This window comes from Biomphalaria glabrata, chromosome 13, assembly GCF_947242115.1.
Source record: "Biomphalaria glabrata chromosome 13, xgBioGlab47.1, whole genome shotgun sequence".
In the NCBI taxonomy this organism is placed as follows: Eukaryota; Metazoa; Mollusca; class Gastropoda; family Planorbidae; genus Biomphalaria; species Biomphalaria glabrata.
Window position 1 is genome coordinate 3,656,694 of NC_074723.1, and position 25,636 is coordinate 3,682,329.

Below are 25,636 nucleotides of genomic sequence, written 5' to 3' on the forward strand. Positions count from 1 at the left end.
CAATCCCTTTTTTTTATATATATTAAATAGAACAGAACAAAGAATTACCCCTTGTTCTGTGTGTGTACTTAGTAAATTTAGATCATCGGATTTTGTTTTGTATCACGTGATGGTGAGGTTATCCCTGAGACACAAAGTCAAAGGAAGGTAAGGTAAGAACTGAATTAGTGGTAGTTAGTTGCTCGTGCAGAGTATCATAACTTGTAGTCAAAAACTTTGTGTACGGTACCCCTTTTAGAAGTGTGAGGTCAGAAATGGGAACACCACTAGTTCAGGTACCTACGCTAATAAAATAGCTCACGCATTGTCTACACATTTAAATGAACAAAGTGAGAACTAATTTAAAAAAAAATTTGATAGTGATGTGTTAACTCCCCTGATGTCTATTTATAACTGTCGAACTCATATTGGTTTATTCATTTACTTCATACTTTTCTTTTTTTCTTGTAACTAATTATTTTTTTTTAATCAGACTACTCTCAAAACCAAATTGAAAACTTCAATCTTGTCGAATTACCATATTGAAATGATAAAAAAAAAATACAATACATTAGCATATACATATATATATATAACAATATTAGAATCAGCTTCTCCACTTGATATGCAAAATAAAGCCATAAGGTGCTTTAAAAAATGACAACATAAAATACTCAGAGAAGATGAATTCATTCAAATTCTCCCGATTTTCCCTAGTGCTATTGGAGCATGGAACAGGTTGCCTGAATCAGCCGGGGAAACCAACGACTTAGCATGTACAGCTTTTGAAGCCTAAAGAGTTGAGATCACGTGTAATAATGGGGATGAAGGGTCCTCCTCACACTTTCTTTTATGCATAGCTTTCCCCACCCCTTCGACAGCGAAGTATAGGTAGAATAAGAATAGAATTACAATAAAACAACAATCAGTCCATTGTATAAGAAATGTATTCTTGAAATATAAGAACATTGAATTGTAGACAAAAATATGATCCATACCTAAATACTTATATTTCATGTATAAATACACACAATTTCAAAGGACTGGTATAAACTCTTCATCCACAACTTACTGAATTCCACATAATCAGATAAGTACAGGTAGCTTTTTTTTTTTTTTTTTTTTTTTTTTACATATTTTAAATTGTCTCCCTTGATTTTAAATTTTCTTTTTTTTCCCCCTCAATCATGGACTTTTGCCAGTTCTAATGGTATCTCTAAATAGCTCTATGCTCCTAGCTCACTACAGCTTAATGCATCATATGACTTATTAGTTTCCTGCCTGGCTATTTATATAGGAAGCTTAGGCAACAATAAATGTTAAAAAATGCCAAAAAAAATAAAAATAATAAAGTTAATGCCAATGAACTAAAAGTATCTAAAAATAATGTAAAGAATCTTTATAAAATAAAAACCTAACGTTGATTACTAGATAACAAAGAAACAAAGGCCAAGAAGTTTATTTAAGGCAAGCAAATAAAGTTTGTTTTGTTTCCTTAATAATTTATAGGGAACAATTATTTTTCATCTTTATCTTTGGCAGTGTTTAAAAATAATGAACTGTATTAAATAACGGATGTCATCTCATAGAAACCAAAATAAACTAGATTTTTATCTAAAATAAACAAAATTTACTAATTAACTTTTAACAGTGAAAGACACTAGCTAGGAATCTATGCATTATAGAAATACAAAGCTTATAAAAAATAAAACAAATAAAGATATTATGTCTGTTACAACCAAAAGATTTCTAGAGCTTGGATGGAGCAAAGTTACGTCACAAAATCTCCACAGATTACTCTAATTCTAACTAGAAGTAAAAAAAATATACTTATATTAAAGATATACATATATTTATATATTATTTATTATCTTTTTAAAAGTTTTAGATTTCAATATTTCGACTGTATGTATTGTGCTGCTCTCTCTTTCTCTCCGTTCACTGGATTCTAAACTATACTGGTATCAGAAGTTACCACATTCAAGCTACAACTTGTTAAAATTCATTTTAAAGTATAGAGTGAAACAAAATCATGGATCAATAAATAGCGAAACAAAGTTTTACTCTTGCACATAATAAATTACTATTGCTGCAAATAAAAATATGTTCACTTTCTAACTCAGCTACAACCTGGCCATGTGCATTTAGTTTGAAAACCACAAAACTGATGCAGTGCAAAAACAGAATTTATTTTTTGCGTGACGTTTCCTACTATGTACATACAAACAAAAAAATGGTTCATTTTTTTTTGAAGGAACAAATAATTATTTGTATACAATTATATCAAGAGCTTGATAGATAAAGATAACACAATATACAGACACACACCATTATACTTATAATATTACATTTCTTAAAAGATACAGCTTTGTTTGGTGTAATGCACACATTGTAAAACAAATTTCCTTATGGATAATAAAGATTACTATTATTATTATTATTATTGATAAGGCGTTCAAGCCATGATTTTTCATTATCTGGTACTTAATTTATCATCACGATAATTTCCAGCTAATGTTTTCCTTTTTAAGAATTTAGTTATGCTTTTAATGAGGTGATTTCTGTGCAGCAATGTTATGAAATCTCAGAGCACTGTCAAAGTTAAAACGAGTAACCTTGAATAATTTTAGTTCAGAAAATGAGTTTTTTTTTTAATAACTTTCACACCTGAGCAACTTATTTTAAAAGCTTTGTAGTAATACATAACGTATGCAATATTAAATGAATCCCGATCAAATACAAAACTATTTATGCCTCTGTGTATATTGCTCTTAGAATTAAAAAATAAGAAAGTAAGGCCAATAAACACAAAAGACAAAGACCATGTACTGGTGGGAGTTATCTGCCAATGTTTTCTACAAGGGTAAGGATGCCAAGAATAAATTAAATCAACAATAAATCAAAGCTTGAAATCCTGTGAACTAAATTATCACTCTCAGCGAAACACGTTCAGAATTTTTTTTTGAGTACTGAAGATTGTACAACTTTTCAATAAGGACAAAATGAAAGATTATTTCTTTTATGTGGTACTTATACAAGTCTCAGTTTCCTTTCGGTATCAACACTGACAACAGACATTCATATTGCCTAAAAACTAAACAGCTCCTTTAATGATAATTCTACAGCTTATCAGTGTTTGCATACACCACACATATATCATGCATACACACAAAGAGTAGCACACTATCAATGACTGCAATGAATACATCACCACTGGTATCAGGAATAACAATAGTGGGGAAAATTCTGCTCAATATTTCAATTTCTCAGGAGATTCTGTCAAAGTCCTGAGTGACTGAGAAACTGCAGTACAAAACCTTTCAGTTCTTGATCAAAGAAATCAGCTTTGTTTCTGAAACAAAAATAAACACATATTATATCAACAAATATTTGTTGCTCTTAAATAACAAGAGAATCGATAACTCTTTTTTTTTTTTATTGGTTTCATATGGCACATCTTTCATACTCTAAGCATGCTCAGTTTACTATGGTTCAAAATCTTTTGTGAACATGTGTTTGTGTATGAGTGTGGAAGAGAAAAAAAAAAAGGGGGGGGGGGGGTAAGGAAGTATCTGGGAGGAGGTTTCCATACTGCCTTTAGGCACTCCGCCAACACAACTCCGCCTGAGCTGTGATTCAAACTTGGGCCCAATAGGTAGCCACTCTACCACGCATCCCACTCTACCACGCATCCCCCTTTTCCTTAAATTTAATCTTTTGTAATTTAAAAGATTTATAAGATCAGTGGAATAGAAACAATTTGATTAGAATCTGTTTTTAAGTTTTAGTTTTAAACAAACGTGTTAGGATTTTTACAATATATGTGTGCGTCATTTCAAAATGTGATCAATGTAGGTATAGTTTATATCTTTCAGTAAAACAAGTTTTGGAAGTTTAATTAAATGCTTTTTTGTTGTTGTGTAAACTAAAAATCTTATATACTGGTACATTTACTTTATATACAATCTACTCATGAAGTGTAGGCTATTGCTTGATGACATGATTCATTTAATAGAGAAAAAAAACAAGTTACATGCTTTAATATTATCAAGACTTTTCAATCCAAGCTGTCTGAATGGTACAAAAAACTGTGTACTAGGTAATATTTCATCAACTAATGCTCCTACTTAAAGTACACCTTGAAAGAGTGGTTTAGCTAGCTAAAAAGTGAAATTCTGTATCACACACATTTTTAACCTACGTAGATCAACCAGGTCTCTTTTTTTTTTGTAATCCCAACTGATTTTTTTTTTGTAAAAATGTTACTATTACTAAATCTATATTGTGAGACCACAACGGAAAATCGGATTGAACAGGAAACAAAATAACATGGAGGTAGTGAGAATTACATGAACAAGAAGAATTATGACCATATTTAAAAAAATCTCATTCAATATCTCTGTTTTAGGTACAAATCGATAGAAGATTATTATTTATTTTGTTTTGTAATTAACATCAAGAACAGAATTATGAGTATCCACATGTTAAATTATAGACTAAGTGTTATTAGAACCAAATTAAAAATAGATGAGAAACTGTAAAGAAAATATTTTTAAATGTGAAATGCAAATTAATCCTATTTGTGATCATTATTGCTAATTTCAATCATAACTAGACAAAATTGAATCTGATGCTTCAATTTACTTATTTCAATCATAACTTCTACAATTTTATGATTCAATTTACTTATTTCAATTATCTAATCCCTTAAGGCTTTTACTTAGAATTCACAAGACGTTGAATTCTCACCCAGATCTAATGTCTACATTATGTTTACTCTATCTCATAACAATTACTCTCGACAACAGTTGTCAGTAGTATTGGTAAACATTTGAGTAGGCTGGACCAAGCAACTACCACAACGCTCAAGAAAAAAAAAAAATTTCAAATAGGAATCCAACAAATTATTACTCAGCAAGCATCAACCAATCCCCATATGGCAATCAAAATTAATATCATCCATGGAACTGTAGGACTTCAGATGGTAGTAAAATTGTTTCCACATCACAAGTTAAAGGTTGGTGCAAATCAATCAATTGATTATCTTAAAAAGAAAGTAATTACCTCAATGTCTTGGCTCTGGCTGATATTTCTTTTATCACTGATAAACTTTTATCAACCTCTTTGATCTCAGACTCAAGGTTAGATTTGGTTACATCTGCATGGTGACACAGACGGGCGAATGATGAAGTTAGCTCCCTAGCAAAGAAAAAAAAAGCACTTTTTAAAAAAACACCTTGCTTATAAAGAGTGAAATTGTATCAATTATTTTGAATCAGTCATAACTGTACACAAATGTCCTGATCTTGTGCCCGCGTTTTCCGCATCTATCTTGCATGTAGACAAAAGTCCCATTTGTGCTGGGGGGGGGGGGGGGGGGGGGCAACCCTTCAATCACTGCCATATCTCTCATTACTGCACAGCTTTTCTCCCATTAGCTTAGCTAAAACAAAATTCATTGATTAATTAATACTAATTGATTAACTAATTGTTATGATTGATTCACATTTTGTCATCGACAATGAATAATTGTGCAAAGTTTAAATTTGATCCATAAATGGAAAGTTGGAAAAATAAAGTAAAAAAATTTGATCAGACAGACAGATGGAGTGAGTTGATATAACTTGGTCATTAGGAACCATAAAGGAATTCTACTTAATATTCACTTATTTGTAATTTACAAATCACAATTCATTAGAAATTGGTCCAGCTCTCACAAAAAGAAGATAGAAGACTCATTTCAGTTGCTAAGTACACTGCCACTCTTCCCTCTCCTCCCACAATCCAATCTTGGCCAATAAAGTAAAGTTAATATTGGACACCCCCCTCCCACAATCCAATCTTAGCCAATAAAGTAAAGTTAATATTGGACACCCCCCTCCCACATTCCAATTAGTCCCAATAAAGTAAAGTTACTATTGGACACCCCCCCCCCCGCACACACAAAAAATAAATAAAAAAATAGTGCTTACTGCTGAACTTGGTGACTACAATTAGAACTGGTCAAGTCTATGATGAGTCGAAGCTTGCTGCTGGCATAGTCTACATACTGTTGTTTGAAAGCTCTTTCTCTGGCCTTTGAGGTCCATGTGAGGCGCTCATAAAGATAAACACCTCCATAGAGGGCACCAGTAACTACTATTACCTTCCATCCAGCTGTCTTGGCTACCTGAAAGTAAAAGTTGTAAATATTGTTACGAATCTCACTATCCAGGCTCTCTGCAAAATGCACCATACACCACCAACTTAAAGAACTTGACAACTCAGGGCTCCAAAGTAACGTAACACTTTAATAGTTGAAGAAATAACAGCCAATACTGTACAATTGGCAGCACGTAACACAAGACCGTACAAATACCTCTTCGATAACACCGTTCCGCCGTATCAACTCTTGCACTGGCCTCTCCGTCTCGTTCCGGGCTTTCACTGGGTTCAACAGTTCAGGACTGACTTCACACACTAGGCTCGTTGTGTCGGACTCGATCACAGACCAAGATCAAGACGCTGTTCGTCTCAACTGTACTTGATAGTACTCCGCACTGAACCGTCGTAATGCTCCGTACAGAACCACACCGCTGAACTGTGCTGTAGTCGACCGGACTGTAGTGAACCGGGCTCTGAACCCCTGCCGTGAACCTTGCTGTATTGAGCCCCTTTTCTCGACTGTCTTGACTGCGACACCTCCGCTCTTTATATAGGGTCCCTACTGGCCTTCTCGAACCGGACAGAACGCCGCTCGACGTTTCTAGGTGGTCAGATGACTACAACTCTCGTGACGCTCATGAGCTCTGTTCACGACGGCGATCCTTCCCGAACCGTCCTGTTGATACTCGACTCGGTTGACCGTCGGAGCTCATCACGGTTGACCGCTCGTCTAGCGCTGGCCTGGGGCGAATTGCGTCGGCTGACTACACTCACACCACTACCTCCATCTGTGCCACCACCAAGTTTATAACAATATGATTGAAAAGATCATTGAAAATTGTATTCCGTTCTGTAACTTGTTTGGATTGTTGCATCAAACAGGCTTGAAATTAGTGAAAAATACTGTTCATTAGAGAAATATACAAATTGTGTAATAATGTGTTAGATAGTGCAATAAGATAAAGGTGAATTTTATTAACTCCTTTATACACATTTTTAACAAGTTTTTCAAGTAAAATTTCCTTCAAAGAAGTTTGTGAAGCAGATAATGAAAAAAGTGGTAAATGAAGATCTCACAAGGCTATATCAAGCTTCCTTGCTTTTAAAATGCTCATATCGCAAATTAATGTTAACTTTGAGAGATTTTTTTATTTATTTAAATGCTTCAATATAGCACAACTTTCATGCTAACAGCATGGTCAGTTCACTATGGTCCAATCTCTTTTGCAGACTAGCTATAAAGGAGGTATCTAGGAGAAGGTTTTCGTGCTGCCTTTAAGCACTCAGTAAAAACAACTCTGCTCAATTTGGCTGTTGAGCTTGAGCCTTCTTGATAGGTAGTCAGGCGATTATGGCCTCTCAGCCACAAACTTTAGTAAAGCAACATTCAGTAACAACTTACCAGACCAACAACAACTGCTGCTCCCAATGTTGACCTTGAGGTCAGGGAGGCGAATGTGGCCAGGAGAGAGATTAACAGGTCACTGTCCCCTCGTAGTGGTATAGGCTGGTTATTGTCTCCACCAACTGTGCCACGGACAACATTCGGTGCAGCACTGAGATCCTGTTGAAGCAAGAGTTAATCAATTCAAGATTTATTACCTCAGTTGAACTTAATCTTATAATTCACTAGATGTTCCTTCAAAAGAAAAGATAATGTTCTACATGTACCCTTGTACTAATCTAGTTGTGTACGTTAACCAGAGACTGTTATGTCATTGGTCTTAACTATCTTAACTTATACTTAAAACAGCTAAGATGTTAACCTCTCTGCAAAAAGCTAGATCAATTAAGATATTTGTCAATAATAATAATTATAGCTTTATATAGCGCTACTTTCATACTTATGGCATGCTCAGAGCGCTATGGTCCAATCTCATTTGTGGACCAATAGAAATTTAGTTTCAACTTGTGTATAAGTCATATAGTAAGCTCAATAAAAGCTAAATCTGAAGTTAAAGTTAATGAAGCAAAAACGCAATACCTGTAGGTGACCTTTGATGCCTAGAAACCTCTGCATCAAAGCAGTCGGGCTCAAAGAAAATCTAAACTCAATATCCTCACGGAAACCTGCACACAAGTTGCGGCAATCTAACCGGTAAGCAATTTCAAAGTCCCTCTTGGGTATTAAATTCAGCAACTGCTGTTTGTTTTCCGCTGGCAGTATCTCCCCAAGACGTTCTGTGACAATAACAATGACCAATGATTAAATATGAAAACAAACATTTCTGTGATTCAAAAATTTTTTTTTCTTATGTATAAATAAAATTGTTTCAGTGTAAAATATTTATCAATAAAATTAATTTTTAAATGAATTAATTAGATTAGATTTTATACCTTTTAAAGTATTTCATTTTATTTTATTTTAAAAAATATATTATTTATAAAATGCAACATTCTGATATGTACCAAAGAAAAAAATGTTATAAGGCACTACAATGTGAACAATAAATGCAGAGGTACTTATTTCAAAAACACTACAATTAATAAGATTGTGAAAGAAAGAAGCCTTTGTATTTGGGTATTATAATAAAACATAACTCCTGACTTGTGAAGCACCTTTTTAAGCTTTGCATAACTTTTTAACTAAAAAATAATATTTTAATGAAGATTTTACTGTGTTTATTTCTGATTTTTTAATATGTGATTATTTTTGTCAATTTTTTAAAATTCCGTTCTCTCACAATCTTGCACCACTATATAAAAAAAAAATAAACAGCATTTAAGTGTGCTGCAATGTATGTCACTGACAGAAACACTAAGAACAAGAAGTCAACAATTGAGATTTAGTTCTACAGAAACACTAAGAACAAGAAATCAACAATAATTTTTTATATATATTCATCGATTAGGTCCAACAATCAGCAACAAAAAGAATGCTAAATAAATAAACACTATTATGAGAATATGATATGTTAAATAACACTTTTATTTCTTTTAGCAATTCAATTCAACTTAAGTTGTTTTTATGAGCTCAGCTTTTAACACCAACCTGAAACTGAAGTGCTAATACCAGCTTAATATTAAACAAACTGAGAAAATGAGGTTTTGTAACTAAAAAATAATTTTTCAAAAACAAAAAGCTAGCAGTGGATCATCTCTGGTAATTCCTTTTTTTGTGTGTTTCATTGCACTAGTTGAGATTATTCATGTCTAACCTACTTCTAAAAACTTGTGGCACTGGTATATAAGCATTAAGCAATAATGAGTGAACTAGAGCCTGTAAACATAAATGATAATAAAAAAGTATCAGTACTGACTACTAAGTATTGTCGGAAGAATCTTTACATAATGCCTTCGGTAACTATTGTATTAAAGTCAGAAGTACCCTAATGTAAATGAATGAGTCAGACCTGTCATATTCATTTGTGTGGCATCTACGGCTTGTATGACCAATGTTGAGCATCGGGCCTGGAGATTTCTCCCTAGTGTTTGCTCAATGTGATTATGGAGTTCCTAAGTCCAATGACAGTGATGAAATGAAACAGAAAAATGAATGCAACAAAATAAAAAGCAAATAAATTTCAGGGAACACATAAGCATAGCCAAATCTCAAGTGCCAGGCTGTAGAATATACCGTTAAGAGACTTTCAAAGTGAAAACAAAATGTATTGACACCAAGTGAAAGTGCAATAAAAAGTATGTGTTTTTTTTTTGTCATGTAAAATAAACAGCTCCATAAATTTAGAAATAGTAAAAGTACAAAATTTTTCTGTCATGTAAAACAATCTTTTCTCATAAACACATTTCAAGTTTAATTTTTTTTAAAAATTACTTCAAGTCTGTAAAATGGCAAAAATTGGCACTTAATGGGTGATAGAGATATATTTCATATTAGTCAATCTGTTATGATGTTGAAATTAAACATTTGATTACTTGTAAGGCAATGCAAGGATTAACTAAATACTATTAACAAGTATGTGTATAACTAACCAAAAGACAGAAGAGAATTAGTGACATCTGAACAGACACCTAAAATAACAATTTTAAGCACAGGGCTTTAAAAACGAATCAGTAAATAGTCATTTTCTTAAACTTTAGACCATTAACAATTAAAATATAGCAAATATTGCTTTCCTTTTTTTTTTTAGCAAAGTTAATTAAATTAAAAAAAAATATTTAATTGAAATTTTTTTAAACACTTGCTCATTTTGACAGTGAGAAAAGATTTAAAAGAAGAGAAAGAAAAAAAGCACATCAAGCATTACTCCATGCTATTCTAGTTTGAACAAATTTATATCGAATAAACACTAGTATATATAGGTAAGGGCTGCGTCACAGTGTAAACACCTGCAAAATGACACAGCATAAAATCTACAGTGTGTATGATAGTGACGCTGCACCGTGCAACTAAATTCTGGCACAGACGCTCTTCAGTAAACAGGTGAAGCTCCTAGAAATTAAAACAAAAAGGTGCTTTTTTTTAAAACAGATTTATAGCAATGTATTCTTATTATTTTTGAAAATAAAAATGAATAACTAATAGAATAACTGTTATTCAGTCATCTTAAAAGCGTGAAAAATTGAAAGTCAAACTAAAAATCTGAGAATAGTTGATTGTCAATTACGTCAATCTTTCCAAGATTCCATCCAAAATTTAAACAGAGAAACAATATGTACTGACTATTTATAAATCAGCATATAGTATTTTGTTTAATGATAAGACTGACTAAAAAGTGTTTTTTTTTCTGAACACCTTTTCAAGCTCTGTACATTGATTTCACTATTTTATGATAGAAAAAATTTAACTAGTTATAGATCATTTCAGTTGAACAAGGTCTGTATAAAAATAATATTTTTTTAGTTTAATAGCCAATGAATTGGATCACAAAAGTATACTAGTTTAAAAATCACTTGACAGTTCCATAATAATGCTGATGATATGCTTCTGATAAACAGTTGTTGTTCTTTTGAAATATTTAATAGTTCTAAACAGCATAGTGTAAAGAAAACAAAATTTTAGTCATCAATGTAATATTTAATTAAAAAAAATAATGATACCTTTTTGTAAATATTCAAAAGCATAGGGTCTGGATGAAATGGTCTTTCAAACTCTTCAACAAGTAACGATAAACGCCTGATTTCATCATTTAAAGCTGAGGAAACCTAAACAAACAGAGCACTGTGTTACTTAACTGGTAGAAAAGTAAAACCTAAACAAATAGAGTACTGTGTTACTTTACTGGTAGAGAATAAAACCTAAACAAACAGATCACTGTGATACATTACTGGTAGAAAAATAAAACCTAAACAAATAGAGCACTGTGTTACTTAAATGGTAGAAAAAAAAACCCTAAACAAACAGAACACTGCGTTTCTTAACTAACAGAAAATAAAATGTTTTGGTTGCTTTATTTCTACAGAATTTTAAAGATTAATTTTATATGAAGGTTACCGTTAGGCTTTGCAAGCCCTGTGGACCTTATGATATGGTTGTACAGTCTTAAGAGAGCTACACACTCATGGTCAAGGTCATAGAAATATAACTTAAGTTGGTTGTTGCACCTCTCCAGTTAAACACAAAAAATGTCAAGGGATAACATTTTTTTTTTAGGTCAGCCTTTTTTTTACAACAGTATAAAGAATAAATCCAGATTAACAAATCTAGAAGTTGGAATTTTTTTTTATAGGTAAATCTGAACAAAAACATATTTAAATATTTGTATAACTACTGAACAATACAAAAATCTACATCTGTATATTCTTGTAAACGAAAACGTGTGAAGGATAAAGTAATTCTTAAGCAGGCTCTTTCTCTCGCTATAAATATATATAGGTCTGAGCTCTTGGCTATCAACAGAAAGTAATTTTTGTCAGAAAAATTAAAACTACATTGAAAATTACTATTTAAAAAAATCGTATTTATTTCTCAATTCTGTACTGTATCTACAAAATGTATATGAATCAAATTGTATTGTATATTGTTTTGTATTGTATTATATTGTATATTAACTTTTAACTTGAAAAAACAAAGGCTTTAATCTACTCCCAAAAAAGCAGCTAACTTTAAAAACAACTGCCTTCTAAGACAATCAACTGTTTGTGAGATAATTAGGCATGCTGAACAAAGAAAGGGATTTATTTACCTTTCGTTCCACTTCATCCACAACATTTCGAATTTTGGTTTTGACTTCGCTGGTCAAACTATCAAGTTGTTTATCTAGTCTATTTAGACGCTCAGACTTGTCTTTACGTAGTTGCAACTGTTCATCTCTGGAGATGTAGAAATAATGGAGTCTTGTTAGAACAGATAACATTCAAATAACATATAAATGGTTGACATTTGAAGAAAAATATTGCCATCTATCCTTCACCTGTCCCTTAGTCTTTTCGACTGTTGGGGCACCACGCATAATCTGTTCATCATGTTCTCCATCGCTCTCTGTCTTTTACCAGACTTAGAATCACTTTCCTGTCTATTCTTTAATATTGTCTTTCCATCATTTCTTTAGTCTGTCTCTCCTTTTTCCTGGTACTGTTCCCTGAATAAAGGTCTTTGCCCTGTGGACTTTATGATATACTACTGTACTCTAAGCTTGCATTATTTTTACAATGGGGCCTGACCTGGGTGTAACTAATTTGTGATGCAGGCTTTATAAGTGATACCAAGAATATTACAGCAGCATCTTGATTATGACTGGCATCCTCTTAATTATGCAGTTAGTCCATGATTCACCAGCAGACAAGAAAGTAGCCATGACCAAGGAGCGCATTCCATTTTGTGCCGAGTGCTATGCTTTGTCTTTCCAAATAGTTTTCAGCTTTGCAAGTGCTGCTGTGAACTGTGCAATTAAGGCCAGTAATTCAAGCCTGGCTTCTTGATCTGAGGTAATTTAAAACTTCTGACAATCTGTCCGTAAAATATAATAGATGTTGAACTTAAGTTGAGAATATGTTCTAATAGATGAGCTGCAGAAACATTGTAATTTGATAACAATTTCAATTAACATTAAAATCATTTTTTTTTTACCAAATATCCCTTATATGAGGCTTTCTATTCATTTAAATTTGAAAAAAAATTTTCTTTACCACTGTTTGATTTTTATGTTAATTTTTTAATGCTTTTCTTCTCCATGTTATGATTCTATTTTACCAAGTTCAGTGAGCTTGATTTCACACTGCATTCCTGTATAATATTAACAAGAAGGGGTATCTGTGAGGATTTCATACTACTGCTAATTTATCACCGAACCACACACCAACTTTGATTATTTCTTAATAATATTTTACAGCCTCCAACAGGATTTAAAAGACTCACGAATTGGCAGCAAATATTTTCATGTCATGTGACTACACCACCAGACATACATGTGTGTTATACTAAGCAGTGGTGCTAGGCTAAAATGCCTAAATGAACAATAGTTTCACAAGAGATGTTATGAAATTGTATTTGAACATTTCTTAAAGACAACATTATAGGATGATGAGGTCAAGTGATTTAGGGACCTGGTCGAGAAATCAGAATTTGTATTTATTTACTTCAGGTCTCAACCTGCTCTAAGTGGGTATATTGCCTTGTTGAGCAAAGTAATAGAGTTACCCTTTCAGACCTTGTGATCTATGGGGCAGATGATGTAAAGGTCATCTGTTGCTATGGACCAAGGTTAATGAGGGTGTCATGTGGCCAGCACAACCACCAACCACATTTACTTTTCCCAACTAATATCAGGTACCCATTAGAGCTGGATGGACTCAGAGGCTCCCAAAGATCCCAAAATTAAAAATCCCAGTCTTTGCCTGGATTAGAACCCAGGACCCCTGGTTTGAAAGCCAAGCATTTTACAGCTCTGCCATTGCACATCCCAAAGTAATGGTGGTTGGTGGTTTTATCATGGAAAATGACTGCACACTATTTAGATATTTTAGACTTACTGTAAGGTTAGACTCTTAGTGTAGGCCTCCTCCATGACAGAGCGTATTTCACTATTAATTAAATGTGCTCTCTTTGTGTGCTGCTCAAATTTGGTCTTCACTGCCGACTGAGAGATACATACCTAAACAACAAAACATACAATTACTGGCACGGCTACATTTATATATTTGGTTTTAATTTAACTGGCTGCTAAGTAGAGAAAAAAAAGGTCATCAAGATTTGGTTTGGATTTGAATGTTTAATTTTTAACCCAAAATACACTGTTTTAAAACAGAAATAACTAATAATGTAATAAAAAAAAAATTATTAATGTACAAACTAAAAAAAAAAAAACGGAAAATCAGACCTCAAATTCTTTTTCAAAATTAGCAAATTCAAATAGTCGTGCTTGAAAACCAGGTAGAAGAATGCGCTCTAGAAAAAAAAAATTTAATGAAGTAAACACACCAAATAACAGCAATTAGTGTAGCTATAGTATAAAAATCATGGCTATAACCTATAATATTATTTGAGATAAAGGATTTGGAGAACATATAAAACACTGGCCTAAATAAAATGACATTTGAAATTGAAGCTAGTGCTCTGATTACCAGGTGTAGCTATCCCTTTGTCACAGTTCAACCTTGAGGCTAAAGCTTCTCGAGCAGATACAAAAAAGACCCTGTCTTTAGCGGATCTTTTGTCAGTCACATTTAACTCATCTGCTAAAAACTCTGTGTTTCTTTCTATATGCTGCTGTTTGACCTGAGAATGTGTAAAATCAATGCTTATCAGATATTATGTTTTTAGCATTATGTATTTAACAATTTTTAATTGTTGAGTATTGTAGAAAGACTTTCAATAGAAATATTAAGACATCTGCATTAACATAAAAAAGCATATTTATAAAAACTGAAATTACACAGATTAAAAGTATTATTATATTCTAAATGAGCTTTGAATTTTTCGTGACATCAGTGATTATGTATTATGACTTATACCTAAAAGCAAACTAATACTTTTAAAAAGGTGTTATTTTAAATGTTAAGACATAGAATAAAATAAAACATCTAATACTGTGGCAATTGCATTAAATTTAACACAATCATCATCTCAATAGCTATGAATGCATGCAGATGTAGAACTCATCTGAAAAATTGTGAGAAGACAAATTTGTGACTCAGCAGCAATGGCTAAGATGGATTTTAAGTCGTTAACAGAGTTCGGGTCATGAATAAAGAATTCCTATACAGAATAGGCACTGAAAGGCCTGAGGTTTCTAGGATATGTCTTCTGACAGAATGGCACACCCCAAGGGTAGCAATAACATTGAGACCTAAAGGAAAAAACGTTAACAGGAATGTCTTTGTACAACATGGTGTCACAGCTTCATGGAAGATCTCAAGGCAGTGGACACCAGTTGGGAAGAGGCTGCAAACATTTCTGGAGACAGATTTCTATGGTAAAATTGCATAGGAGAATCTTAGTCTAAGTATGTCTGATATTGTGACAAGTGCTTCAGACTGTTGAATATTAATTCTTCTGTTGACATGTCCAGCTGTAATAGAATATGTTTCTATGTAGTGGAAACATCCTTACTTACACTCTCATCGGTGATGGGAACAGTCTTTAAAAAAAAAGGAAATTTTCCACACAAACATGCTGAGTTGGCCCAAAGAAAGGGTCATCAAATATTGGTTAAACTATATAGTATTTGATTATATTAAATTGAATCTAGTTATACAGCAAAGTTGGATTGAGTATTTAAAAAATTGAAAATCCTATTACTTTTGATATACTGCATACAGGGTTTCTGCACCAAAGTCTAATTGAAATTCAAGGAGTTTTCAAGGAGTTTTCAAGGAGAAATTTAGAAATTCCAGGACATAGAGTTCGCGCCAAAAAATTTATAAAAATATTTATAGCCCATATATATATATATATATATATAGGTTGGAATAATTTAGATTTGATTACTAAATAAAAATAACTTACTCAAGATATTCAAAACATGCAAAAAATACATTATAAACTAGTATGAGTGTAAGGCCTACCATAAAACGCATCTTGAACATCCATTCTTTACAATATATTTACATATATACAAGGGTTTTTAATGTTTTTTAGAGTTCACTGATCTCCCTCACTTTGGTTTCTATTTCCAAAGTAAGTTTTTCAATTTGCTCTTTTTTAAGCTTTGCAGAGCGACGTAAAGCATTGGATTCTATTAAAAATTTGTGACTGTTAGTGTTTTCTGCTTTTTCTGCAAGCTTGTCCGCAGAGTCAGTGAGGCTTGTAATGTCCCTTTCGAACCTAGCTTTTTTGGCTTTCATAGCCTCAAGTTCTTCAAATTGATCGTTTCTTTTCCTTTTTAGGTTCTTTCTTTTTTCCTCCTCAGCCCTTTCTTCCAGATAAATTCTATACTTTGATCTGGCTGAAGCAGCAGCCATTCGCATGCCTGAAGAAATTGTTACATTTTTAATTCCTCCCATTGCTTCAATGCTGTTACAAATCATTCTCTTGGCTATAAGTGTTCTCTCCATCATGTTGACGCACATTGTCTCTTTATTGGTACTGAAACCTCTCTCGACCTGGGCTTGGCCATGAGACAGAATCAAAATTCCTCTCATTAGTGCCCATAGTTTACTGAATTCACTGTTAATATGTTGATTAAAAAAAGTATCCAGTCTATCACATTGGATACTAAAGGACTGGAATACTATAGAATTTGTGGTGACAATGGAACTGTGCCACTGGGTGAATTCCGACTTGATATCATCACAGTCATCTGCGCTGACACGGCCAAGCTCAACTAAGTAGCTCAAAGTGGCATCTAAGTCTCTTAAAGAACCATCAAAATCTTCTACAATGTTTTTAGGCTGTAGCCATTTCAAACACTGGACAAGCTGATTTTTCAGTGGAGATTTTGTCATTAATTTTATGGCTGTTGTTACCAGAAACTTTCTGCTCTCCATCTGGAAGTTGAAAATATCCCTTGCACTGGCTTTACTCTTAATTTCCTACACAGCAGATTTGGCTTTAAAACCTATGTCAACTTCTCCAGGAGGCAGAAGATTTTTTATATCAGACAAATCTGCACTAAGCAGTGCTGTAACTGAAGTGCATTCTTTAAAAACAGCTGGTGTCACAAATCTTTGCAACAATGACCGAAGCATGTTGAAGAGGTCTTGGGCCATAAAGGGCAACAGTGGTGCATCTGTTTGATATCTTTTTAAAAAAGGTTGCAAAACCTTTGCAATGGATATGAAGCTTTCAATTTTGGCAATTAGTAGTACATCATCCATACAGCCTTTCAGGTGCTCAAAAGACTTTGTGTTGATTGCCTTTTTAGCAGTAATTAAAGACTGAATGAATTTTTTTACGTGGGGCCATACTTTGAGAGCTCTCTCTGCCACCTCAACATTCTCCACCCATCGATGCTGACAGTGTTCAAGAGGAAAATCACTGCTGCCAGTTAGTGATGTGAAGTCTTCCCTTCTTGCTGGGGTATCTTTGAAAAGCCAAGACAGCGATGAGAAAAAATGACCCAGTTCCCAGCCAGTTGATGCAAGGCCTGCACGAAAAGCATTGTGCATTGTATGAAGCCCACAACTGCCAATGTCCACAAACTTTTTTTCTGATGCTTTCTGGAGGTCCTCACTGAGTAATTTGAACAAGGCCCAGTTGACATTGGGGCCATCCATTGATATCTGAACAACACTTTTTCCGTCAAAGTGAAAGTTTTCACATAATTTTTGGTGCATATCTTGAGCAGTAGCATGACCCAGGAAAGCAGAGCCATAGTATCTTGTAACAACCTAAAGTTGGGAAATTCAAAAAATATTTAGCATATCGATAGATACAATTATATTCAGTCTTATCTCATTAACAATTCTACAATCATCATTAATATTGAATATTTATTTTCATTATAATTAGATAGCACTCATGCATCTTTAGGTTTAATTTAACCTATTTAGTGTAGGCCTATTTATAATTTAATTAAACAAATCAACTCACCTTATCTGTATCCCAGTATCTGACATGCATATCCATTTGTTTCTTGTTTAGTTCTCGATTTAGAGATTCGTCAAACAATAGTACAAAACCATCATTCACAGTTTTGAGCTTGTCCTTTAGAAGATCCTGGAAATAAGGACCAAGCCCAAAAGACACAAGATAGGATATTTTGTCTTTTCCACAAGACATTTTTTTAGCTATGTTGCTGTCAGGAAACATTCGAGCAAAATGATCAGCAATATCATGGCAACTGTAATGAGAACACACCACTTTCAAAGCCCATAGTATCTCTGCGTTGATTGTCTCCTCTGTGGTCACGTGAGATTTGATTGATGATTGCGCCTGGGTTGACGTAGAGGTTGTTGGTATATTTTGGCTAGGATCAATGACTTGAGCAGCTTGCACCTGTGGGGTTGGTGGCATAGCTGTAGGACAAGTGACAGTCGCTGTAACTGTAGCAGCCTTTTTAGCAAATATGGGTGCAATCATTAAGCAGCCATCTGACTTTCCAGACTCTCGCTTGTGTTTATCTGATTTCATATGAGATTTAAGTGCTGCTTCACCCATGCATAATATGTCAATTTGTTTTTTACAATGACGACAAAAGGCTTTGGTGTCACTGACGGATGATTTTTGAAGCCAAGATCTGTATTATATCTTTTTCAAGCCAAAGCGCATTAAACGATGTCCCGTATTTAGGCATTGTAATACAAATGTAGGTTATAGATCTAGAAATAGATTTGGATATCTAGTATTCTAGGACAGTCCGATCAGATGATAGAACAATCAAGTCTCAAGACTAGAGCTACGTAACAGACTATAAATCTCTAGCTTAGGCTTGGATAAAGACTTGATTAAAGTTAAACCAAAGCCAAAGCACAAATCACAATAAAAGAAACGTAGATCATATACTTCATAGATCTCGAATAATCTAGATCTAGAAATAATAATCTAGTCTAGATATATTTAGATCTAGGCCTAGATCTAATTATTAAATTCACAATGCACATAGATCTAAGTAATAATATGATCCGATGAAAATATAAAGGCACAAAATGAAACAGGAAAACAGTTTTGAAGATGCGTAACGTAAACTTTTGATCCAATTTGGATGAAAATCAACGTGTCCACTGAAAAAACGATCCGATATCGATGCTTTATATAGTGAAGGAGCGGTAAACACCTTCTGCGCAGACTCGGAAACGGTAATTTCGAATTTATTTCCGCCCGCGCCGGCCCATCCTCTAATAATTTTTTTTTTAAGCCGATTTTTTTTTTTTTCCCGATCGGCGAAATTCCAGGACATTCAAGGAGATATTTTAAAATTCCAGGAGATTTCAAGGACTTTTTCAGTTTTTTTGAAATTCAAGGAGATTCAAGGACATCCTTGAATTTCAGGAGGCCGCGGACACCCTGTAATAAACAAAAATGTGCATGAAAGACAATTTTTAACATCTTAAAATGGAGTAAATTAAGAGAGTCTAGTTTTGTAGCTGGTCCAAGAAGTCTGGACATGCTAAAAGTTGTGGCTCATGGTATGGTAACATCTCTCACAAACAAGCGTAATAAAAATGTTTTTAATTTTTAGAAAAAAAAATGAGTCTGGGAAAATATTAGGAATTCCTAAAATTTCATTTAGAAAAGATTTTTTTTTTTAAAGGAATTAACTTTGCAACTTTAAAACTCATCAAACTACTGGAGCAGCAAATGCTTTAAAAAAAATTCTTTAATTATATTTCTATCCTCTTGTATTAAAAAACTACATGCACAACAAAAAGTGTGAAATAATCTACCGCTTCAATGTCTTCCTCCATCTCCGACACATCCCATCTGTTTTGAAGGATGAAGATATTGGGCTGAGATAATCTGGAGCTCACTTTGTGAAAAAAATTTTTTTCCTAAAAAAAATTTCATGAAAAAAAAAAAGAGAGAGAGAAACTGTTAACTTTTATGAGTAAAAATCAACATCGTTAATTATTTTTTCAACTTATCAACGCTAAATTAGGTTAATTTAGAAAACTCTCACCGTCTGCATTAGTGTTGACTCTGCGTTCGCAACCAGCACAAAGACATCAGCATCCAGACAAAACTTGTCAATCCAGGTGTCTAGATCTGGCGTGACATCTATACCAGGGCTGTCCACTAAAACAACATCCTCTCTCAATAGCCTGCATTTGTCTTTAGGCCAAAGGATGCGAATCAGAGAGTTCTGCGACAACTTCACAGTGCTAAGAGCACTAGCTAACTGTTTTATATCCTTGAGAGAATAGAAAAACGAATAGAATATGAGGTCCATTTAATAAAAGCAAAAGAACAAATAATGAGCTGCGTACAACAACACAAAAAATTAATGAGCTCCTAAGATCAATACAAGTGTTACAAAGTTCCCATTTAGCAGGACCAAACATCAAACCTATACATGGTATAAATGAATTACAGTTTATTTATGAGCTCAAATGATAAAAATCCTTAAAAGTACATTTCAGATGTGTGACTGGGAAGTTGGTTAAAACAAATTTTGTAACCCATTATTGCTTTATAAACTGAAAAGGATAAATGGCTCTACATACTTATCATATGATTATGACTATAAATAGCTCTGCATATATATTCCTACCAATACAAACACTCAATGTATGGTAGTTTCAATTATATTGCTGTGATTTTTTAAACAAAATATTTTTGTTGCGATTGGATAAAGAGATCAAGTAGAGTCATTTAAAAAATAACTATTGTTTCTGTTACTTACTTTAATACTTTTGGGTTCATCTGATTCTTCTGTCCTTAAAGAGGCTTCTTTACTATCAGTCCCTTCGACTTGGATAAAGCAATGGGTAGTGTGCCCGATGCCACTTGGTAAAATTTTGTCTCTCAACATAGCATTGATTACAGTGCTTTTCCCATTAGATGTTCTGTAAAAGAATGTTATTGTTGTGAGACAATGTCTAAATTGTCTGGAAGGATTTGATACTTTAAATCAGTGTTTCCCAAACCTTCATGTTCCACGAGACCTCAATTGGTGTTCCACAAACTATTGGAATAATTAACTAGTGGGCCACTATGTGAATTAATCTCTCTAAAAAAAATAAGCAAGTGTTCCGCTAAATACTCTGAATATGCGAAGGGTTCTGTAAGAAAAAAAAGTTTGTGAAACACTGCTTTAGATCTAGATGAATCATAATCAAAGTTTGAATGCAATTTGCTATATTTCCTAAAAACATTTTATCTGCCTTTTTTTCGTCAATAACTAGAATCAAATTACAAAAAACTAAAATAGCTTTGACCAAACAGAATAAATAAGACAGAATTGCTAGATTTTAAACTTCTTGCTTAAAATATGGAACAAGGAAACTTAAATAAAAGGTTTATTGCAAGCTTAATATAAATAAATTATAAATAATCCTTAGTTATGAAGGAATGTCCAAGACTTACAAGGCAAAAAATTTTAGAAGCAAACCCCAATTAATTTGTGCATGCTACTTTTTCTGTTTTAAATTATATGTCGGTAGTTAAAGAACTTCTTTGCTATCACATATTCAACGGCTCAATTAAGTTCAACATTGATTGAACCACAACATTTACATATAAATACTAAGTGTATCTTTCTACAAACCTTCCAAAAAAGACAACTTTCATATGGTCTCTAGACAACACTTCAGCAATACCATCAATTTTTTCTCTGAACCCTTTCACTGTCTTGATGTTCTCTTCAGATACCAAAGTTGTGATGTCAACAGAGCTGGACACATCTAGAAACAGGAACCAAATGCATTAAATCTATTATTATTATTTCAATAAAAATCTTTATTCAAACTAACATGCATACGAAACTAAAAGAATTGAACAATTTAATTTAATAACAAATGGTATATACTTATATGTTTACTTTAAGATTTACATGAAAACAAAAAAAAAAAGTTCATAGAAGACAGAGGACTCAAATTTAAGAGGTTGATTGTTTACAATGTTATTATGTGAACAAAACGTCAGCCTTTGCTCTCAAAGATATTTGGTACTTAAAGCTGGTATCATCCAGGCTTGGAAACATGCTCATACTTAGTGAATGGGCACCTCATCCCAAGATACTAAGAGAATGGACAACAAAGACACCTAATAAAATCCATAAGGCCAAAAACCAATGCCATTTAATAAACTAAATTAATAAGGGTGCAAAAGAATTTCAATGCTAAAAATAATTTCTAGCCAACGATTGGTTATTTATTTTAAAGTGCATCTTGAATAATTAGTTAATAATGGAAGTTAGTCAACATCCAAAGATAAATTCCAGTAGCATCTAAAAGTGGTGCATAATAAAGTGGAATAATATTTCATGTTGTTCAAGATTTATATATAAAGAGGTTTCCCTCTATATGGCAACATTAAAAAAGAGATATTTATCAACAGCAGCCTCTGCTGAATTCTTGAGATCTACCAGTCAATATCATCAGCAACCTCTACAAAGGACAAGTCCCAGTGAATCAGAAACGAAATGTGGGATAGTATCAAACACACCTTGAGCTAGTCACAAACATTCCTTAACTAGTACTGAAGTGGAACCCACAAGTCAAAAGAGAGAGAGGATGTCCAAGATGCACCTGGCAATGAGAACTGGGGGAAGATTAAAACAATATGGTTCAGGATAGGGAATAACGACATACCAAGATAGAGAGAAGGCCAAAAAGAACGTTTTGATGCAGTATACTAGATGAAGCCGAGAGGACAGAAAAGAGCTGGGAGGCCATGAAAAAACTAGCAAGAGACTGTGGAGAGTGGCATGTTTTTACTGAGGTCCTATGTTCCATAAGGAATTCAAAGGAAGGATGATGATGATGATTCTTAACAAAAAGCAAGGACAACAGGCTGCAAGCAATACTGTCAGACAAGTATTTGAAATGCTATCTGGCAAAAAAAAAAAAGAAAGATATTATGTGAGTTAAAACAAATTTTTGAATGAGAAAATAATTCTAAAAAAAAAAGGTCTGACAGAATTATATAAAATCTAGTTCCATTTAAAAAAGTAAAAATTTTATTTTATTTTATTGAAGACAAAATACCGTATTTAATGATTATTAAAAAAAATATTTCTAAGACTTGAGAAAAATGAAATTTATTCTAGTGGATAATGAAGTTTTATTGTGCATTGTCAAATACATATAATATAAATTAATTATTTATCCTCTTTATACATATAATATGAAGGCAATATTATATATATTAATTATTAATCTACTTGAAAATGCCAACTATGTCAGTAAATATATTTTGAATTATACATTTATATAAAATTTTTATTTTTTTACCTTCGAAAATGTTAGGAACTATATCATTAATGATATTAGTACAAGTCTGTTTAATATTTAGCTGCAATTTCTTACCTCTGACAAATTTATCTGCTTCACAAACATATTGACCAATATTACGAAATATATCGTTTATTTTCTTTTTTGCATTAACAAAGAGCTGAAGGGCCGACTCTTGTCCATGACCATTACCAAGGTTGCGGTAAGTGGCGGCCGCTTCCAAGTCCTCTTCATCCATCCTAATGTGAGCAATCCCAGACATATCAGTACGGCATCAAAGCTATATGAATTATAGATGTTAAATTTCTGAGACTTCAGCCATGAAACAATAGTCTATACCTCATTCTGAAAGATATATAAACAATTTTAAGATTTTTTTTTAATCATATACATAGTTTTAACAACTGATAAGGTTTACAGCCAAGGTAAAGATTATTAAACACAAATTTTATCTCAGCATCATAGTCTAAATTAGATGTTATATCAAATACACCCAACCAAAGATTTTTTTTAAGGCTACTTTATCTCCACGTGATCAATATATACTTTTCACTCTTTTGGTGTCTCACCAGAAACTACCATATATATATATATTCTCCAAAGCTGAATACTTTGCAGAGAAACCTGAACAAGATAGTACCTACACTAACGAGTACCTACACTAACAAAATCTATTATCTATAATAAATTCCATACTCTAAGTTAGTCTAAGTCTAAGTCTATACTATAATAGTATCTAGTTATAGACTCTAGATCTAGGTATTTCACAGGTGCCATTTTGGATCTAAAAACACATTTGACATCAAAACAATTTCCTGTTTAGGTTTTACAAAACTGAAATTAAAACTGAAATTAGTCATGTCCGAAGAAAAGACATTACTTTATAACTGAGTGTTTTTATCAAGCTTTTAAAATGGGTACAATTAGTAATAATTAGTTAGAATTAGTGCATATCGATGTAAATCTATTTACTTATAAAAATATAGCACATTTACAGTAAACCACAAATAGCTGATACAAATTGTAACACATGAGTAATTTATATCTGTAGTTTGCATTACATTATTTTAAAAAATAATTAAAAAAATATAATTTAAATATTTTGTCTTCTTTGGGTTATATCCCTTTGATGTTTATTTTTAACATCAAAATGGTGTTCGATATTTTACGAAGTTGAGATTGCTTATAAAAAAAAAACAACTATCGAACACCCCTATTTAAACCTCAATTTTCATGTTTGGGTAGCAAGGGACAATTTCAACAAATAGTTGCAAATGTTTCTCAGCCTTATTAGAAGCATAATATTATTTATATAATATAGGTTTTGTTGAGCTGAAGCATCATTGGCATTAAAAAATACCCTTAACCCGAGACTCACTTCACTCTTCCCAAGATGTCAAAAAAAAAAAGATGTTTTTATACCAATATTACCAATGCACTTTGAATATACTAGATGTCCAAGTCTAAGTAAAATATTAATAATATTATCCTCAGGCTCAGGTGAAAATGAAACTAAATATAACTTAACTAAAATGAAATGGATGGACGGTCACAATAGGAATGGACTAGTTTCGTCATAATCATCAAAATACAGGAGAATTTTAAAAAATACAATGGGGTGTTCGATAAGTATCTTAAGTTAAGGCTTAACAAGGTGTTCGATAGACGTAGTGAGTCGTAGTGTCGTAAGTAAGTAACTAAGTTACTAAGTAACTAAGTCTAAGTCTAACTAAGTCGTCTAAGACTAAGTCCTAACTTGTCCTAAGTCTAAGTCAGTCTAAGTAAGTGTAAGCAGTTTAAAGTTACTCTACTCTACTAGACTCTAAGTTAGTCTAACTAACTAGTAACTCTAAGTTAAGACTCTAGTCTAGGACTCTACTCTAGACTCTAGTCCTAGTGTCTCTAGACTGTCTACAACTCAGTACTAGATCTAGATCATAGTAGTCTAGTAGATCTAGAGTTAAGTCTAGAGTCTAGAGTCTAGAGTATCTGAAGACTGAAGAAGAATAAATAAAAAAAATAATAAAGTAAATAAATAATAGATTTTTAGATAGCTAGACTATATGTTTAGATACCACGGACCTAAAACTCTCTAGACATCTAGACTCTATATCTATAGCTAGAATCTAGATAAGAATCTAGATCTAAATCTAGAGTCTAGTCTAGTGTCAGATTGTTTATGTAGGATTGTAATGGTAGACAAGTCGGTAGATAGGCTTTATCACTTTATGACTTTCATTTGGCAGGAAATAAGGTCAGATGATAATCTTGTAAGCGTGCAATTATTCTGGGAAAATACTAAATGTACGCTTTATGGAAAGATATTTAGGACAATGATGTC

At 32.9% G+C, this 25,636-nt stretch overlaps 2 protein-coding genes across 3 annotated transcripts; both read right to left on the bottom strand.

Moving 5' to 3' along the window:
* Nucleotides 1-908: 908 nt before the first annotated feature.
* LOC106053535 (mitofusin-2-like) lies at nt 909-25,542 on the bottom strand. Of its 2 annotated transcripts, none has more exons than XM_056007815.1 (17): nt 25,378-25,542; nt 23,371-23,640; nt 21,609-21,744; nt 20,745-20,907; nt 20,022-20,252; nt 19,789-19,893; nt 14,587-14,740; nt 14,343-14,410; nt 13,996-14,117; nt 12,210-12,336; nt 11,125-11,229; nt 9,477-9,579; nt 8,108-8,304; nt 7,526-7,687; nt 5,952-6,148; nt 5,044-5,178; nt 909-3,331 (listed from the first exon to the last, which is right to left on the bottom strand). In XM_056007815.1, exons 2-17 carry the CDS (start codon nt 23,555-23,557, stop codon nt 3,259-3,261), a joined length of 2,265 nt encoding a protein of 754 aa, XP_055863790.1. In that variant the 5' UTR covers nt 23,558-23,640; nt 25,378-25,542; the 3' UTR covers nt 909-3,258. The 2 variants fall into 2 exon arrangements, with proteins under 2 accessions (XP_055863790.1, XP_055863791.1); XM_056007816.1 differs by lacking the exon at nt 9,477-9,579 and adding an exon at nt 10,414-10,516.
* Nucleotides 16,991-18,892, bottom strand: LOC129922299 (uncharacterized). Its single transcript, XM_056007817.1, has 2 exons — nt 17,996-18,892; nt 16,991-17,793 (listed from the first exon to the last, which is right to left on the bottom strand). The coding sequence occupies exons 1-2, from the start codon at nt 18,560-18,562 to the stop codon at nt 16,996-16,998; spliced, it is 1,365 nt and encodes a 454-aa protein (XP_055863792.1). The 5' UTR covers nt 18,563-18,892; the 3' UTR covers nt 16,991-16,995.
* Nucleotides 25,543-25,636: the final 94 nt, after the last annotated feature.